The sequence below is a fragment of the Phallusia mammillata genome, chromosome 8 (assembly GCF_965637545.1).
Source record: "Phallusia mammillata chromosome 8, kaPhaMamm4.hap1.1, whole genome shotgun sequence".
Classification (NCBI taxonomy): domain Eukaryota; kingdom Metazoa; phylum Chordata; class Ascidiacea; order Phlebobranchia; family Ascidiidae; genus Phallusia; species Phallusia mammillata.
This window is the reverse complement of record NC_137259.1, coordinates 12,720,991-12,739,592: the sequence shown is the minus strand read 5'-3', so window position 1 is coordinate 12,739,592 and position 18,602 is coordinate 12,720,991. Positions and strand designations below refer to the sequence as shown.

The window sequence follows — 18,602 nt, the reverse complement described above, 5'->3', positions numbered from 1 at the left end:
AACTTTTTAATAGCTGATTTTGTTTTCCCAGAATTTTGCAGTAAGTAAGTAACCTTGAAAAGACGACTCCGATTGGTATTGAACTGTTAAGATGAAGAACGCCATTTTTCTCGCTATTGCGTGTTTTGCTGTGGTTATTGTCCCAGGTAAGTAATCTTTACCAGCAACCAACGTCAGAATATAATTGGGCATGATAAATTAATATTCGTAATAAATACTGTTACAAACGCAAAGATTGCCGTTGTTCAAAAATTACTTATAAATCTGTTAAACTTGCTCTAGGTAAAAGCTGGCACGAATTCGGTGACTGGTCGGATTGCATCGCACCAGGCGGATGTGGATACGGTTTTGAAATCAAGTAATTTACATTCGCACTTAAATTTATAAATTACTGCAAAGTATCACTTGTTGTTCAGTTGCACCTAGTTTTTTTTTTTAAATGAGATGTTTAAGGAATTATAGTTACGTTGTTGACTTGTGTCTTATTTTAAAGGAGCCGTACTTGTAACGACACCTCTTGTGCCGATGCAGAACCGTACGGTTATGCTGAAACCAGATCGTGCTTTGAAGTGCCCTGTGAGAACCGTGAGTTGCTTTTATTTATCTCTTTAATCCAGTGCTTTTAAAAAAGGCGAATTGGGGTGTTTGGAGTAAATATAACTTATAGGTACACGGCTACATTGCTCATGTATCTTTTTAAACAACAAACGCAATTGTGTCAGATATGTGGTTTTTGTAACATTGCGCATTTTAAACAAAAACAGGATATAAGTTACATAAACCATTTTGACCATAAAATAATTTTTTTCATTTAAAGGGCATTCATCCAACTGTTGTATGTCATAATATCTGGACAAAGTTGATTTTTTATTTGTTAGTATATTTGCTATTCTAAAAAATACGGACATTTTGAAGCTTGAAATGTTTTTATGCACTTTTTATCGCATAGTAAAGTTTTCTGTTTTCAATCTATTTTACACCAAAACACACTCAGAACCATGTAGGGTCATGTAGGTAGGCTTTATACTACATACAGTCTCTAAAAACATTATTTTTACGGTTGCGTTAGAATCTTCGATACTCCAGCCTTGGAAGAACTGGTCGGCATGTGAGGCGAGTTGCGGGAATTCGACTAGGTTGAGAGTTCGTACTTGTTTACCTTCGCAACTGCCAGGGAGCACAAACTGCACCGGGCCATTTTATGAAGAAGAAATTTGCACCAACGGTGACTGCCCCCAATGTGAGTTTTTTTGAAATCTGATTTTGATCCTGTTAAACACACAAATTTTTCATTCACTGTGTAAAATGCCTGGCAAACAATCATTATCAGTGTAGACTGTAGAGTACTAAAAAGTTTTTACCAGTTTGTGACCCAACAAAACAATGCTAATATTACGCTAAGTTATATGCTCTTTCTGTAGACAATGGAGGCGATTGCTATGATGTTCGATATCCGGAACAATACCATGGAAATATTTCTGAAGCTGGGAACGGAAGACCTTGTGTTGCATGGGACCATCCCGATTCTGCATAGTGAGTTCAAAATGTTGGAAATGGTCAAATATGTTCCGACCAGTCGACGAGTTTCTTCAATCAGTACAAATAGATTGAGTTGTCATTGCTCTCTACCACTTTAGCCATCTCTATATTGCTCAACCCTGGAACAAAAAAATTTACGACTTTAATTCTTATCTCCAGAAAATGACCTAATTCTTATGCGAACTAAACCTATAATACATTACTTTGGGATATTTCTGGACGCTTTATTTACAATTTACAGTCAACCAAGCAACGCCAACTTGACCGTGTACAAGTTGGGAGAAGGTCCGTTCTGTCGAAATCCTAACAAAGAAATCAGACCATGGTGCTACTTTGAAAAAAGGGACAACACCTTGAAAAAACGTCGATGCGATGTGGCTCTCTGCAATATGTGTAAGTCAAACCTGTCTCTTTCATTTAACACTACAGCTCTAGTTTCAACTGAACGTCAGATAAGCCTACAATTCAAACGATTTTAATTGCACACCACCTAACAACAACGTACGTCTATAGCTTCGTTTACAACAGGGGGCTAAAACGTGCTTCTCTCGCCAGTTTTGTGCCATTGTTGCAATCAAGCATGTGTAGCAATGTGTATTTTATATTTTTGTGTATTTTTATTTTAGCGGCACACGGTCTGTTTGGAGTTGACATGGCCAGTCCTCCACAGACAAACTGCCTATAGAGATGGCTTAGCCGTAAATCACCGTCAGATACTTTTAACAAAGAATCCCGAGATACGGTGACCGGCATATAGCGCTCCGCAGTCTTATTTAAGTTCATGAATTTTAGGGAGTAAGTGAGTGTCTCGTTAGTTCTGTGTTCTTGGGTTAGCAAACGCGAATATATAGTAAGCAACAACGTGGCATTGTAACTCGGGGCAAAGGAAGTGTCGCTCCAAAACAATAGAATTAATTACTGCACAACGAAGGCGGCTACAAGACACGTTTTTACGATTACGTAAGTGCTAGGGCGTGTAGTTTTAGGAAACGCAATCGAAGGCCGCTAGACTTTAAAGTAAATACAAAATTGACTTGACGTGTCAGATGTGCCGCTAAAATAAAAACACACAAAAATATAAAATACGCATTGCTACACATGACTTTTTCCATGCACTGTTTCAAGTATTAGCATTGTTTTAGTAAAATGTTGACAAATGTCATTTAAGTATATGGAGGGAAAAGGCAATATAACAATCAAATAGCCATGCAACACGAAGCTGTTAAAGCCTATTATGTCCGATTCGCAACACGAGGCTGTTAAAGCCTAATGTCCGATTCGCTAAAAATCGTCACCGCCAGCGCAAACTGCTGCATTGAGTTGTAAATTTCACTGCACGCTATTGGCTAAGCGTTTTCAAGCAATGATTGATGCAAGAAACTTCTCAAAAACGACTTTAGCGTTAAGGTTTGCCTTATGGTGGCATTTTCACGTATCCATTTAAAATCTCGATTTTTTTTCCACTGGGACTATTTTATTGATCAGACTACAAGTACCATGGCAAAAAAATCCTTTTTAATATTAATCAATATAATAGTTTCGTACTGGAGTGAATGGAGTTGCTGGAGCCCATGGAGTGCAACTTGTGGAGATGCAACTCGTAAGCAGACAAGATACTGCATCAACGGCAGAGTTGGAGATCCAGGATGCCAGGGTTCAGCTGTAAATGTGGAGATGCGCAGTGTTCCACCCTGCCCAACGAGTAAGTATTTTTGGGAGGGAGAACGAAGAAAAGTGCACAAACCAAAGCGTTTTCATAGTATATGTGGTATGAAGCCGCAACATTGTTCAACAGATGTTATAATATTAAAGTGGCGAATTCCACCCGATTTGCAAATATTTTCCCGTTGTAAGTAAATACGAAAGTTATACGCCAAAAAGGCGGTGTGTTTTAAGAATGCAAAAGCATGCCAGAGATAAAGATAAACTGACCCATACAAAACACTGACATATTGCTATATTGCGTACCCTAACTACAAAATTGTAATATATTTTCTAATCTATTTCAGCATGCTACACATACTCTGTCTAATGCTTCGGATTCGTAATAACCGTCATCCAACACGAATCCGTTTATCTTCAAACCTGAATAACCAACGTCTAAAATGATTTATCAACATCGATGCTAAAGTATCTCAACAACTATTATAAGTGTGGCCGTCATTATAATTCTGCTTTGTGTATTTGTGGTTTCGAGCGAGTCTTTTCCGTTTAAATTTATTGTAGTTGTTTGCATGTTTCCAAATTCGTGCTTTCTGTCATTTGTCCGATACAATATACACCAGATAATAATATTTCCATAGTTTTTTGTGACAAATGTAGGAAGGTTTTGCGTCTTCGTCTTATGCCCAGAAACAGAATGACGAAAATAACTCAGTACACATATCCGCTACTAGAAAATTGCTAAAACCTTTTGGTGCACCGAATTCTTTCATTGAACTTTCCCAAAAAAAGTTAGGGCCAATACACAGGGCAACTCAGCAAAAATGCATCAGTTAGGCAAAACTTCAATATATCATTTGGCAGAAAAGTACAGTCTGGTAAAATTTAAACTGTTACACCGCTTACTTTCGGTTTGTTATGCGTTAATAGTAGCAAAATCGCAACCTAGAAACACAAATCTCCCTCCTGTCAGAGTATTATCCCAATTAGCTGGCACAAATCATTATTGCACGCAAAAATATTATAACGCGAAGTTATTACCATTTTGACAAGTAATGCAGATTGACACACGGCGTATAAAAGGTTGCCGACCCCTCAGCTAAATACTATAGTGATTTACCGAATCTGCCTCAAGCAGTTATGGCCGAAATCGTATTTTGACCAACAATGGAGTATTTCCGTAATGAAACTGGTGCAGTATATTTATCGTGATTTTTCACAATCAAAACCTTCTGATTTCGGGCACTTCGTTTCGTGTTTAAAATCGCGTTTGGAATCTAATTTCATGGGTCTGTGGGGGACATTTAATATTTTCGAGGCGTTCCTATTGAATGACAGGAGATAGCTTTAATGTTTGGTTGTAAACAGTATGCTGGTGTCAAGTTACCACTGCGCCACATACAGTGAATTTGGAAACTGACATGGTATCTGTTATGTATGCTTATCTTGAGTGGCGTTTTAGTAAAAAGAAAGTGCTACAGGAATTAAAGACATAGCCTAATAGCAGTAAAGATATTCCATTATATTTTACCTTTTACATTCGAAGCGGCTGTTACTTGTTTTTAAATTAAGTTTCATCAGTTGATTGTTACATTCGTTTACTGCATGTGCATGGTAAAATATAGCTGCTATATGCGTCGAAACTGTTGGATTTTTAACAAGGCTGTAAGATTGAGATAATGAGCGAAGCTGGTTCTTACACCCGACCAAAATGGCGAGGAACACCAAGGCCGACCTCACCGGACCGCTTGTCCTGTGAAACTTTTCAAACATCAACTGAGTAAGGCAGTTTTTAAATTCAATTGCATAAAATATTTAACCAGAAGGGTTCGTCAAAAGTCCGTCACAGTAGAAGGTAAACTATATGATAACTTATTAGCAAAAAATTTTCCTTGGTTTGTGAACATATATTTATACTCAAGTTTTGGATATTGTAGATTTTGATGAGAAATTCTATGCCTGGTATAAGGGGTCAACAACATTTTAAATATGTTGGCTTGAAAAGTTAACGAAGCATCATGTTCATTTAATATTGTCCAAACTGATTATGTCAGAAGTCTGCATCAAACTTCTGTTAGTCAGGATAGAAAGATGGAGAGATTTCAAAGTCGTACTACTTTCATAATGTATTCTGACAAGGGGCACATGCGTTTGCAACCATTTTTTTGGTTATTGTAGTAACCAGTATTTTTAACGCTGATTGCGGCGTTCCTAAACCATCGCATATTTAACTGAAAAACGGGTACCTGAGGACATGCCCGGTTTCTGTGTCGTTTCTGTATACTAATCTGCTTGTTTTTGTGTCTAACAGGAGCAACACATCAGGAGTATGGCAGCCACAACCCAGCGGTCTCAGCCACCGCCGTACAACTGTGAGCGGGTGGATGTGTATTCCTCGCAGCGTTGTCATGGCAACTACCTTGAATCAGCGTCACGTGGAACAACTTCGGCGCGGCTCGTTGACCACTATACGGGATGTTGTCAAGGAAAACCAATGTCGAGCTGAAGTCCAGCGCACAAAGAATCAACATCATCGCTCAGCGTCTAAAGCGTTGGGTATGTCAACATATTTTGTTCATTTTGGTCAGGTACGACTCCATATAAAAACAGACGACTAAATATAAGCACTTAAGTTTACATGTTTTTTTACATTTGACCGTATAATAATACTGCAGATGTGTTAAGTCTGTAATTGGAATACAAAATTGGCCATTTTTAGTCCATTAATATCGTCCAAGACAACATGCGAAAACATAGACTGACCAAGATATTAGGCGTCTAATAATACTAGTATAGACAACTGAATTGTGGACAATGAAAATTTGCGGATAAAATCAAAAATCAGAACGTTTTCATGTTTAAAACGTACTATGTAGTACGTTATATATTGACCTTTTCTTAATTACTAAAAAAATACTTTTAATTTGTTTTGCACACTTTCGATACAACGTGCATTACTAAATTATGCGGCATAGGCTTTTTGAAATTGTAAAACTTAAGCGTACAAACAATGAAAGTATTCATAGATGTACATATGATGTTGTAGCTTTTATGACGCATTTTTTTGTCATTTTGTCTTGCATTTTTGCCACAGTTGTTTTATTTAGTCCGAAGGTCGCGCCAGAGCCAACAATTACCCAAGAAAGATTTCTACGAAAACCTTCTGGAAGAAAATCTTACAGATATTAAGAGGCTCGTGCAGTTAGTAGGTCCCTTCTCGCAAGAAAGGTAACAAATTTACACTGAATTGCCCTTCGTTAAAACATTCATACTGCTAACTTTAACAGTTTTACTGCTTACCTCACATCAACTTGTGCGGCTTTGACATCCCCATCAGACAGTTTTTTTGTGACGTATAAAACAAACATTTGCAAAATATGGTGTGAAAACAGCAACATAAAGTAAATGGGAAACAGAATCTTTTTATGTCAAATAATTTTATGAAACATATTGACAAGGATTTGAAAAGTGTCTTAATTGAGGATAACATTTGTGTTGTGGTTGCACCAAACGTAATTTCATATGCTTCGACAAAACTGTTTAAAAACACCAGGCCCACTGAAGGCGCCATACCGAATCAGTCGGCTGACAGCATTTCCTTGTGGTGGCAAGGCGTAATTCAGCCAGCGGTGGGATTCGAACCCGTGACAAGAGTATTTCCGGGACTCGATTTATTAACATAATCTTAACTGCGTTTAAATACCTACCAAAGTTTTGGAGAAACCTCTGAATATAAAGGAATACGTTTTAGTGTGTCGTCATAATATGCACGCAATTGAATTTTTGCATGTAATTGGATCTGACTGTTGCAGACCTTGCCGAATGCTATACATATAACGACGCATGTATTTTAGTTTCCAGGGTCCAAATGCTACAAGGCGAGATGTAACAAAAACCATTTTGCACTGAACTACATATGTTGTGCATACTACTGACATTTTTTAGTTTTTTTACTGGAAACTGTGTATTTAGGTATAAGCTGGTACAGAGTGAAAAATGTGATCAAGATTACGAGGAAGATTGTACGCAAAGGTCAGAGGTCAAAATACAAATACCTGGTTTCCCCCTCCTAAAATATAAAATAATTTGCAGGAGAGAACCGAAACGCAATGTACGAGAGATCACAAATGTTGAAAAGGCGTTGCCTCAATGGAAACATGGTTTTGTGCCGGCTTCAACCGACCTGGTTCATTTTAAACAGGACAAGTACATGACAGATTCAGAAGTAAGAACTCTTGTAGCAATCGGCTTGCGATTAATGGTTAGCTAATAGTGGGATTCAGCCGGTTCACACCGATTTAAAAGAACCGTCTCACGAAATTTTATGAGATCAGCGAACCGATTAGCATTACTGGTAACTGTCAATAGACTTTTTGTAACAGAACTAGCTGAAAAATGTAACTTTTGTGATAGAACCAACCGACAAAAAATTTAAAACCCACCACGTGTACAGCCTAATTGGTGGCAATGTCTTAATGTTCGAACGTTACAAATCTAAAATGTTCATCATTTCAAATTATAAGTTGATACCTAATTGTTTTTCTTCAGAACGAATCAAGTGTTCCAGTGCAAGTGGGAATAAAGACTCGATGCCATGTCCGGCCGTTCACCGCTGATTCAACTCTGCGATCACAAAGCGACAAAGCCAGTGAGGCTAAGTTCCTGTTGCCCACACCCTCACCTGAGTCGCTTTCGTCAAAAGGTTTGTCAGCCTCTATACCAGTGGTTCTCAACCTTGCATGGACCGTGGCCCCCTAAAGTGTATTTTGGGCCTCGTGGGGCCCTTCAAATAACAATGTAAGATCTGTGGCCCCGGTAAAAAAAATGGCAAACTCGTGTTGAAATTCAGTAGTAATTTCGGATTTAGGCAAGTCGAGTAAACAACAAACTGTAATCGTGACAAACTTCAATATGAATAAAGGGGTTAGGGACTAAAAATATTTGCAGCACACACTTAATTCTGCCCATTGAAAAAGAAATTGACTCACTGATTTTTAGTGGGTGTTTCTGCTGAGGCTTCACCCGTGCACATAGAATATATCTTACAAACTTTCCACAATGACAACAGCGACTGCTGAATTGGCTGCAAAATATATTTTACATGCACAAGTTCTCTAACAGTTATGTTTTCAATTAAATTACTTAAATTAAATTTTAAGTCCTTGTATTAAGTCCCTACAATGCGTTTTTAAATTTTAGCATAAATAGCTTGGTAGTGAATATAGTCATTTTTACTGCAGCTTCCACAGCCAAAGGATATCGCACACCTCTGTCTTATGAGGCAACCAACTGGTCTAAAACCATTCGCTTTATTTTGAAACCAAATTTTGCCGGTAGTATCAAGCCTATTTTTTCATAGCACGAAAGACAGAGGCCGAACGACGAAGATTTAAATGGGAGAACGATCCGGAGGCTCGCGCCCTGCTTCCGGCTTATCCACGACGTGTAGTACGAAACAGGCCCCACGTTGATCACATGAGCCTAGCCGATGGACAGAGGTAATAGGTGAAGCTTTAAACGTAAGAACTCTATTCACAAACGTTTGCCAATTCCTAAAAGGGTGAAAAGAGCATTAACAAAAAGTTTTGTGAAAAATTTTGTGAAATTGCTTATACGGTTAGGGGCTATTTGGGTAAGGGTAAGGTTTACTCGTAAAATCACTAAAAATAGGTTACAATTTTTTCTAAAGCTAAAGTAGCAGCGCTTTTTATGCCCTCAGTCGGAATTTGGCAAACGTTTGTGATTTGAGTTCTCACACTGAGGTAATACTACCCCCGAAACATTTGAGATATGCCTGTCAAAATGCAATTAAGCACATGGAAGTTGGTAAATCCAATTCCCAGCTAGCCTCCGGCCGTGGGTTCGAATCCTACCGCAGAGTTAATTGTTCTTTTAGCTTTGACGTATTGTAGCACGTAAATCATAAGCCTGTTTAATTTGCCATCCATTAATGATCTTTTACTACACTTTTACAAGATTTACAACAAACTATTAAAGTGTTACATGCAGACCAGTGATGACTACCTCAACCCCTTGGTTTCCCCTTTCATTTTACGGCGAGGTCCGAGGCAAACTTGTGCGACTACACAGCGACAAATACGGTTATCAGAGCATCGCAGAATATTTCGAACTTTGCAAAACGTTGGACCACGGCATGGTGATCATAGAACAACCTATTCAAGTTGGGGAAAGTTTCAGGGTATGTAAACTGGCAATGAAAAGAAATGCCGCTGCGATGAATTTAATCTAGATAACGTTTGCTTGAGAAAAGCATTAACATTTATAGCGAATGTTTCAAAACAATTATATATATATATATGCTCTTGTGATAAATGTATTGCTTTAACCGACGTGTTGAGGTCGCATTTATCAGGTTAATAACACTGCAAATGCAAAACCAGATATGAACGAACTGCATAAAGGCCGAAAAATGCAAACAACGACACAATACACGACGTTGAAACCTTGGTTAAAAAGAGCATCATTTATTTTCCATATTATGCCTGGCAGCAACAGTTTCTGCTGCTTTACATTGTATTTACAGTTCTTGTAGCATATGACAATGCCTTCAACATTTTTATTTCTCTTTCCTTTTGAAATTTGCTTTGTTAACAAGTCAAAAATAGGGACTCCAGAACTGATATATATGATGGGCTCTTAGCGTAAATTATTCCCGATTTTAGTGAGAAAACACATGGTTTTAAATGAACACAAATACTTTAAAGTTAAAGGTACTTGCTACAGACCACAGAAAGGATCTCTTCTGTGTGGCTGTTAATCGGGTCCCGCTGCCATGCTCGTTACCTAGCAACAGACTACAAGCAACGTCATCTAGTGGCTGGATTTATTCTGACGAAGTTGGAGGAGCAAAAGCAAACGACGTGATAGAACTGACCTGTGATGCACTGGTAAAATCACAGAAAACAGAATAATCTTAAAATAAAAAATATCTATCACAAAAAATAATTTTAAGAATACAAGTTGTCAAAATGGTTTTGTCATGTTTGCAGGGCCGTGTAAAATATTCGTTCAACGAAAACGAACCGCAGGTTGCTATTCAACTGGATGACGCGATTCCAAGGCATTTGGCAATTTGTCTTGGCTTGGGTGTCACCAAGGTTCAACTTCTTGGTACGTTCCTTAACAGTTTGTCGTACAAGAAAATCACAAGAGCGGCAAAACCGACAAACGACCACTTCATTCTGCATGGTCCAAAGATTAAACCTGTAGTTTTAAGTTTTCGTGCTCTCCTCTAAAGGAGATCGGATCTTAAATTATGTGCCTCTTTCATTTTGGGGTTATTAGGCTATATTGCTGAAAGTCTATGTGTAACCTGTTTTGTTCACAAGTCCTATTTTGGGGATTAAGACACACTTGGTTATTTAGTCCAGTGGTCGGCAACCGCCGGTCCGCGGCCCGGTACCGGTCCGCGAGGAGTTCGTTAGCGGGCCGCATGATCTTCCAGGATAAATGCTATGAAGCATTTTGCCCATATATCCCGGGGATGATAAACTAATTTAGGCGTTTTCATTGCTAAATATTTGTAATTTTTTGAAGACTGGTCCGCGATAAAATTTTACTTTCAAAACCGGTCCGCAGTGCAAAAAAGGTTGCCGACCCCTGATTTAGTCGACATTTTCTACAGAGAATCGTATAAACTCAAACGCACTAATATTGAGTGTTTTGTCTTAGGTGGAACGCGCAACCGTCCAGATCTGATGAAACCCAGCAACGCTTACGAAATCGTACCGGGGGTGCTCACTCACTCCCATTTGCCATCTCCTTTCTTTGATTACAATCCCACCAACGAATCGTGTTCATTTTGCCAGAACGCCAACAGCACTAAAGTTAACGACCTTTCTCACTTTGCATTGCCGTATCCTTGTGACCACGTGAAGATATGTTCATCTTGTCGCCAACGTGTGGAATGTCGCTTGTGCCGAGCCCCTTTGTGCTGGGCCTCGTGTCCTGTTTGTGATACGCGATTGCAACCATATTAAAAGCATAGTTTTACGTCGATATGGAATCCTCAGTAACGTGTAGGGGAAACAGGTTAAATGCTTGTTAAAAAAATTCAGAAAGGAGGACATGTCCTTCAAAAAGAGGACGCCTAGCCTATTTGATTGTTTGTAAAGTCACGATTTTGACATGAACACTATACCACTGTAAACATTGCAGATTGTGACAATGGTTTGCTTTGGGGTCAACCCTAACGCCAGTGTAATGTCGCATTGATATAGGCATAATGAACATCATCACTATTAGCAATATAGGCCTAAGGCCCTAAGCCTTTGCTTGTATTTATGAAACTCTTACTGGCATGACTACCATAGTGGTTTAAACACATAGTAGCTGAATATTAAAATATCATTATTTCTTTCAACAAATCTGTTTTAATTTGCCTTTAAACTTGTGTTACTTCTATTGAACGCCATAGCTAGCCTATAACCCAGTTAAATACTAAAGTTGCCACAAATAAGTTGACCCGCAGAGTCACATTTTACAGGGACTATATCAGCAATAAACACAATGGGATGATACAAGCAAGAAAATCCGCTTTAACACCACGTGTGCCACCACTTTTTTATAGATAGGTGTTTTCTGTTTTTGTTTTTTTGCTTTTTTAATCTTACTTTATTTCTCACAAAAAATGTAACTTCGATTACACCAAGCGCCAAGTTGGCTACATTTCCTGTAACATTTATTTCCTGTTTATTGCACAATTTTACAACACAACCATTAACACGTGCACATAAAATAACTATTTCATGGGGGAGGCATCACCGGACCGCTGCCACTGAAGCATGCTGCAAAAATATGAAAAATAGTAAGTTTTTAGAAAACCTAACGGATGTTGTCTCCAAACTATTCTATACGGCTTTTTAATTAACCGTTTGAACTGATTTTACCCGCTTATTTTATTAATTTTAAAATGTTATCTTCAAGAACATTCCAACTTTACACCGAAGTAAACAATCTAATAAAAAAAGATCTAAACTAAATGGTAACGTAAAGCAGCACGATCAACTAGGATTTACACTACATTTTTATGATTGACGTACCGTCTTCGGGTGGTGGGCAGTCTTCAGTGTTACACATTTCTGTGGTAGACACCGGACCAATGCAAGTGCCTTGACCTACATCACCGTCAATGCATTCTCGTACACCTGTACGTGTCCCACCGCCACAGCTTTGAGAGCAAGTACTCCAGGTGTAATCACTCCAGGAAGCAGCTAAATAAAGACGCATTTTGTAAAAGAATTACATTTTAGAGGATACACGTAGCGCTTTCAAGAGAACACCCTTTTGTACGAAATTGTGAAAAAAAAACATATTTGTAACTTGAGTTTTCTAGGACCTTGGTTGTGTTGTCACCATGCAACCGTTTGCTCTAAATAGCTGCATCGCGCAGCATTAATGCCTATTTTATATTCGAAATGCGTTACTGTTCTGCGTAAATTTATAACCGCATGTTCATTGTAGATGTGTAGAGAAATACTGCAAAAATGCATAAAGCCTAATACTATGGCTTGAATCCACCCCACTTGAGTCAAGTTACGTGATAAAAAAAAGATTGTAAGCAACTGTAGGTCGAAAAAAATACGCTTTGCGAGTATTTTTTTACAAAAAATTCCAAACGATAATATTACCAACAAGGAACCAGTTTCCTTCTTTTTTTTAACTTACTTGGGTTACAAACCGGTATGCCGCAGTCCGTAGCGACAAAAGAAGATGTAGTCTGACAGAAGGGAGGGCCCATTGGAGTACCAGGGGAACGGCATAAACGCCCTGCCAAGTTCGCAGTTGGGTGGTTACCTGGCTTGCTGCCAACGCGTGTGAATAAATAAAACGGTTAATTTCAAACTTTCTTCACGGATTGAGTCAATAAGCTATGCATTTAGTTTGCAGTCGGTGCCAACAGTTAAAAAAAACTTTCCAATTAACACGCAGCCAAGTTTAACAGGGTCCTACGAATACTTTACTTACAATGTAGATTTGCCAGCACTCCACATTTTGCATCTCTTACCGTCTGCTCTTTCTATGGTGCCTATGTAACTGTGTGATACTGACGGTTCATAACAGTCCGTATCTGCAAAATAACTTCGTTTTCAGCAAAACGTTTGGAACACACATAAACGTTAATGTAAAATAGCTCAGAAAAAAACAAAAACATAACCCTTACATCTTTCAGGACAAGGTCGCAGTACACATGAAACATCTTCAACATCAATGCCAGGGCAACCGACTTCGCCAGGGAGTCCGTTAACGCACTGTCTTACTCTTTTGATATTTCCATCTCCACATCGTTTATCACAGCTGCTCTCAACCCAATCCGACCAAGAAGGAGGCGCTACACGAGTTAAAAGATTTTGACAAAAAGTCTCGAAAAGTTACTTGGAAACAACAATGGGCCATTGGTTTTGGTTACTTTCATTCAAATGCAATGTAAGAAAACAGTGAACTTGTGTAAATTTTGAAAGCTTTTGTTGTTGCTGAAGAATACATGGTCAGATTGAAACGCTATTTAAAACAGTTTCCGCAAAGCTACATTCTAAGTAAACCCAATCGCAAGAAACCATGCCACACCAAGCACAACAAGGTGTTTGTGTGGTGTTGCTTTTCGCATGTTGAAAAAGGGTAGTAAAACTCTGAAACCAAGTTTTTAATTGGCCAAAATTAAGCATTGATATTCTTTAGGTTGCGCCGAATCAACTCAAGGATGTCCGCCGAAATAAATTCAACAAATCAAAGTTTCGAGTTAAAACTGATATTTATGCTTCTTCCACTTGTGGTGAAATGTTTTATGTGCTTAAAAACTTGAAATACGCTAATTGGCGAAGTATTTTTGGCAGATAAATGCCGGTAGAGCTACTTACACCATAACTGACGTCAGCCGCACATTTAGCTAATTTTCGATAAGTGAGGTTTAGCCACTAAGACCATACCTCACGGCAAAAACACATTAAGCTAATTTTCGATAGATGACCCAAAGTGCTGAAGCTGAAGAGGGGCAGGGTGAAGATGGATGTTTTAAAAAAATTAGATTAAAAATTTCGTTCTTTGCCCGTTTTTAGAAATTTTGAATGCCAATACCTTACCCCGACCTGAAAAGCCCTAACCGTGAGCGTTTTTAAAAGATATATTTAGTTTTAAATGGCAGAAATGCTCTTTGCGCTACCTGTCAAAAATTAGCTAAATGTGGGTGTGCTTTGGTAAGACTAACACAGGAACTCACAGACAGGCTCGTTAATTTCCAAAAGGTGCCGCAACGGAGCATAGGCTTTAACGATGGCAACAATTGCTGACTTATGGCAGTAATTGCTGACTCTGACTTAACGGCTAAAGGAGGGTAGATTTGGGAAGTAAGTTTTTGAAAATTTCACATTAGGAACTAAAATTTAGAGTTTCATTGAATTTTTAAAGATAATACCTAACCCCAATCCCAATGACCCTAACCGTCTGCATATTTTGAGATATCTTGTTTTTAATAGGATTTGTGCTTATTGCGTCACTTATCGAAAATTAGCTAAATGTGCGACTGACGTGAGTTATGGTGTTAGTAGATTTTCCATTGATGCACTGCAAACTTGTGCATGCGCCACATTCAGTTTTGCCGTTTTATTATTTAGAGTAGACTGCAATCGGATTGTGTTCGGAAACAACTTACGTAGGCATGGGACAGTACAATCTGACTGCAAGACATTCTCACCAGTAGTACAAGGACCGCCAATGCAGGATCGAACGCTAAAATAAACAAACGTTTGTTGAGAAAAACGATATACGAGATACAAAAATGAAAACAAAGATCACAAATTCAGTTTGTTGATAAGTTTTACTGCATAGAACACCTAAAGTTTGTAAACTTAAAACTACATTACAGTATTTTTGTAGTAACTACTTTACAGTCCACAGCTATAATCTACTGCCTATAATGAGGAAGTACAAATATAATTAGAACATCCTTTACTCCAACAAAAAAATTTTGTCATTTGTTACAAAACAATAACCCAAGTAAAAATCAATTTTAATTGCGACACGAACTACGTAATTGGCAACACAAGCGTTTTCACAAAAAGTAAATAAAAGTTACTTACCTAAGCGAAAATCCTTTTCCACATCCTCTGGGTACGATGCAGTCTGTTGGTGGACTAAATTCTGACCATGCTGCAATAGAAAAAGGATATAGTTGCTGGACATCGAACAGTTTGACTGTATAGGTTAATATTGACTGCGTCTTTTGGCTCTGTGTGCACCAAGCAAATAGAACAAAGCATTGCTAATTCTTTAAATGCGCAATAAATACACAATATCTCAGTTTTATGTATTCAACGCATTGGCAAAAAGCAATATCTGCCGGTCTGCCTGTAAGTTGAACATAACTTATGTTTTTAAAATGTTTGAAGTTAGGGCGATTGTTATTTTAGTTACACAACTTACTTTGTGCGCTGACAAGGCCCACAAAAAACAGCGGAAGAACAAAATCGAACATTCCCCGCATTTTAATGACTTTCCGACAAGAAAATCGACTTTACGAAACTCTAAAATAAAGACAAATTGTTACTTGGTTCTGAATTATGTTACCATCCCTGAGTATACAAGAAATATACAGAAAACAAGTAACTAACCTCCTTCTCTTCAGTTAAGCTTAATATATTCCGAGGACTTTGAAACGATTACTGGCAAACGTATGACAAAATACCTTAACATACACAGAGCTCGCACATACACACAGGCACTTAATATTTGGGATGCATACACGCAGGTGTCGACCGACTCTAAACGGATGTCAATTTCCGGCCTCGGCGATTCTACGATGAGCTGTCTTCGAGGAAATGCCTCACGTGACACGAATTGCGGAGCGACGAGATTGTGCGTGCCTATCGATGCGCCCCATTGTTCTATTGAACCGCACCACTACCTACGTGTGCATGTAGGTTACTGTACAATGATACAACCTTACCGATGTAGTTTTCCACAGAACATTACACGGTACGTTAACGTATCTTTTTTAAAGCTCACTTGATTGGGAATACGTTCACCAAACTCCCAAGAATTTCAAAGTGCTACAAACAGTAAACGTTTTTGTAAAAGCTAAGTTCCATGGAAGTTTAGCTGTGGTACATTTAGAACATTTTAGAACAAATAAAAAATGGTTTAATTAACTTGCCATGAGACAAGCAGCTCGATGATGGATCCTTTGTAAGCACCGCCAGGCTGCAGCCTCCAACCAAAAAGAAACAAACAAAAATGACAGTGAGACTTAGACGATACCCCGCCCAGCTGCCCAATGAAAACAGCATTCCTTTTGGATAGCGTTTCCTACCGGTTGTACGCGTACCACTAGTGGTAGCCTACGCCGCAGTAATTTTCAACCGGTGCTTTAGGGAACACTACGAAAGATCGTCAGGCGTTTTGCAAGAAATTTATTAGTTTGAATAGTGTTACATTGAACACCGGTCGAAAATCACTGATTTTAACACAATGAGCGTAAATAGTTCATCATATGAAGGTAACCATCCAATATCACCGGTTTAAATATTTCATCGCGATTTGGTGCATTAGTGTTGTGTAATAATGAGTTTATGCGTCAGCTAGTTGGTGCCAAAATGCAACACATTGTTTGGGTGTGAGCTTGTGTTGGTTTATTTCATCATTAATGATGATAATTATAAATGATTTTCCTTGTTTTTGCCTAGGCCTGGGGTCACCAAACTTTTTTTACTGCGGGCAGGATAAGTTACATAATGATTCGCGCGGGCCGCAGGCGATTTTTATAGGAGCGCCAAGATATGACCTTTCTACAGTTCTATTTAAAATTTGGTGATACGACTATTAAACTGTATACCAGGGGTCTCAACTCAACGGTTGTCCCGGGCTAATTTTCAAATTTTTTAGAGGCCGCGGGCCACATGCAGTATTACATGTCAAAATGTTCTGGTTCATGGTCCCTTAGTGGATAACGGCGTTATTTTCGTTGACCTCCAAGAGCTCATGACTTTACAATACTTGCGTGTTCATCATTGCTTTTTCATTTCATAAAAATCAACAAAGAAAGCAATTGTTTGCGCATAATTCCATATCTTAGTTTTGTCTGTGATGTCACAACCCGCTCTTAGATCATTGATATGCGTAACCACTTGATAATATTTAGGTAAAATAAATCCTAAAGCTGTATAGATGACAGTTTAAATCAGGGCGTCCCAAACTGGGGGTCGCTTAACAAACTTGAGGGGTCCCAGAGAGCTGTACCTATTTCTGCAAAAAGTACATACACTGGCGCAGAGTACGGGGGTGTGAGGGTGCCGCACACCCCCGGCCTTTATCTTTGTATAACGTCAAAATCGCATCTTTGTTCAAGTTACGTCGGTTTTAAAACGTTTTCAGCCAAGCGCAAACGCGCTTGTAGTGACGCCGTCGGTTGAACAGCCGTCGGTTGAAACACAACAATTTCAATTGTTTTGAAATACACAGGCATTTTAATGCAGCATAAACATGACATATTGAGTTACAAACGTTTAAGCATTGTTTGGCGCAATAACTTTCTCTAATAAAAAGTAGGCAATAAATTTACGATTTCTAAGCAGTGTTTAATATCCGTTTGCAAAGCACTGCAACGGCCTAAACTTGGTCCAAGGCAGGGCTGCCGCTATGAATTTTAAGTTATCCCAAGGTTTCCTTACGAAAAATCCCAAGATTTGAGCAATAATCCCAAAATCCCATACTTTCATTTCTAAACACATTGGCTTTGTGCATAATGGACGAAAAACGTATTTCGATGTCAATCCTAACTGGCACTTGCATTATAAATATATATTTATTGAATATATTTTCAATAATTTAATGTTTAACGCTACTAGCTTAAAAACCGTCACTTGGCTACTGCAAATTGCAACCGGCAAAAAAGTCAAAAAATGCAAAGGATTTTTTCTCCTGTGTCAGGCCATATTTCTTGAAACGTGCATATGGTGCAGATAAAGGCATTGTAACACCAGTAATGACTTTAAAAATAGCCCAGTGAAGACTTGGTTTGCTAGTCAAGGACCTGGCAAAGTCTCAAACGTTAAATAGATCAGTGGTTCCCAACCGTAAATATTTTGCCGTTCCGCAAATAATCTTACTTTATGCCAAGCTACTTTTTAAAATGGAAGGATAAATAGGCCTATTGCAAAGTTGGTACCTGCGAAAACTCATCTTAAGCTTGGCTGCAAAACTGAGGTAGCTCATAAAATTGTTTAATAACGCTTTTGTGACGTTTATGATTGGTTTGTCATAAACTGTGTCTAGCATTAAAAATTTTTTTTAAAAACAAAGTTATTCTTCGCTTTTGAGATGAGATTCATACTGGCAGCAAAACAACAGCAAACATCCCACTACCATTGATTTTGTATGTAAATAGATTG

General features: G+C 38.4%; 3 protein-coding genes across 3 annotated transcripts; 2 read left to right on the top strand and 1 right to left on the bottom strand.

Moving 5' to 3' along the window:
- Nucleotides 1–5: 5 nt before the first annotated feature.
- LOC145204408 (coadhesin-like) lies at nucleotides 6–3,833 on the top strand. Its single transcript, XM_080076937.1, has 8 exons — nucleotides 6–146; nucleotides 283–358; nucleotides 494–585; nucleotides 1,070–1,240; nucleotides 1,422–1,533; nucleotides 1,781–1,932; nucleotides 3,077–3,241; nucleotides 3,549–3,833. Exons 1-8 carry the CDS (start codon nucleotides 92–94, stop codon nucleotides 3,569–3,571), a joined length of 846 nt encoding a protein of 281 aa, XP_079933063.1. The 5' UTR covers nucleotides 6–91; the 3' UTR covers nucleotides 3,572–3,833.
- A 1,047-nt stretch (nucleotides 3,834–4,880) lies between these two features.
- Nucleotides 4,881–11,220, top strand: LOC145205542 (uncharacterized). Its single transcript, XM_080078275.1, has 11 exons — nucleotides 4,881–4,981; nucleotides 5,513–5,757; nucleotides 6,309–6,429; nucleotides 7,174–7,233; nucleotides 7,294–7,426; nucleotides 7,750–7,903; nucleotides 8,561–8,699; nucleotides 9,211–9,400; nucleotides 9,927–10,109; nucleotides 10,212–10,332; nucleotides 10,894–11,220. Exons 1-11 carry the CDS (start codon nucleotides 4,881–4,883, stop codon nucleotides 11,199–11,201), a joined length of 1,755 nt encoding a protein of 584 aa, XP_079934401.1. The 3' UTR covers nucleotides 11,202–11,220.
- Nucleotides 11,221–11,880: 660 nt separating this feature from the next.
- Nucleotides 11,881–15,961, bottom strand: LOC145205398 (coadhesin-like). The gene is made up of 9 exons (XM_080078115.1): nucleotides 15,828–15,961; nucleotides 15,640–15,740; nucleotides 15,297–15,366; nucleotides 14,870–14,946; nucleotides 13,385–13,552; nucleotides 13,189–13,291; nucleotides 12,889–13,025; nucleotides 12,264–12,434; nucleotides 11,881–12,008 (listed from the first exon to the last, which is right to left on the bottom strand). The coding sequence occupies exons 2-9, from the start codon at nucleotides 15,698–15,700 to the stop codon at nucleotides 11,968–11,970; spliced, it is 828 nt and encodes a 275-aa protein (XP_079934241.1). The 5' UTR covers nucleotides 15,701–15,740; nucleotides 15,828–15,961; the 3' UTR covers nucleotides 11,881–11,967.
- Nucleotides 15,962–18,602: the final 2,641 nt, after the last annotated feature.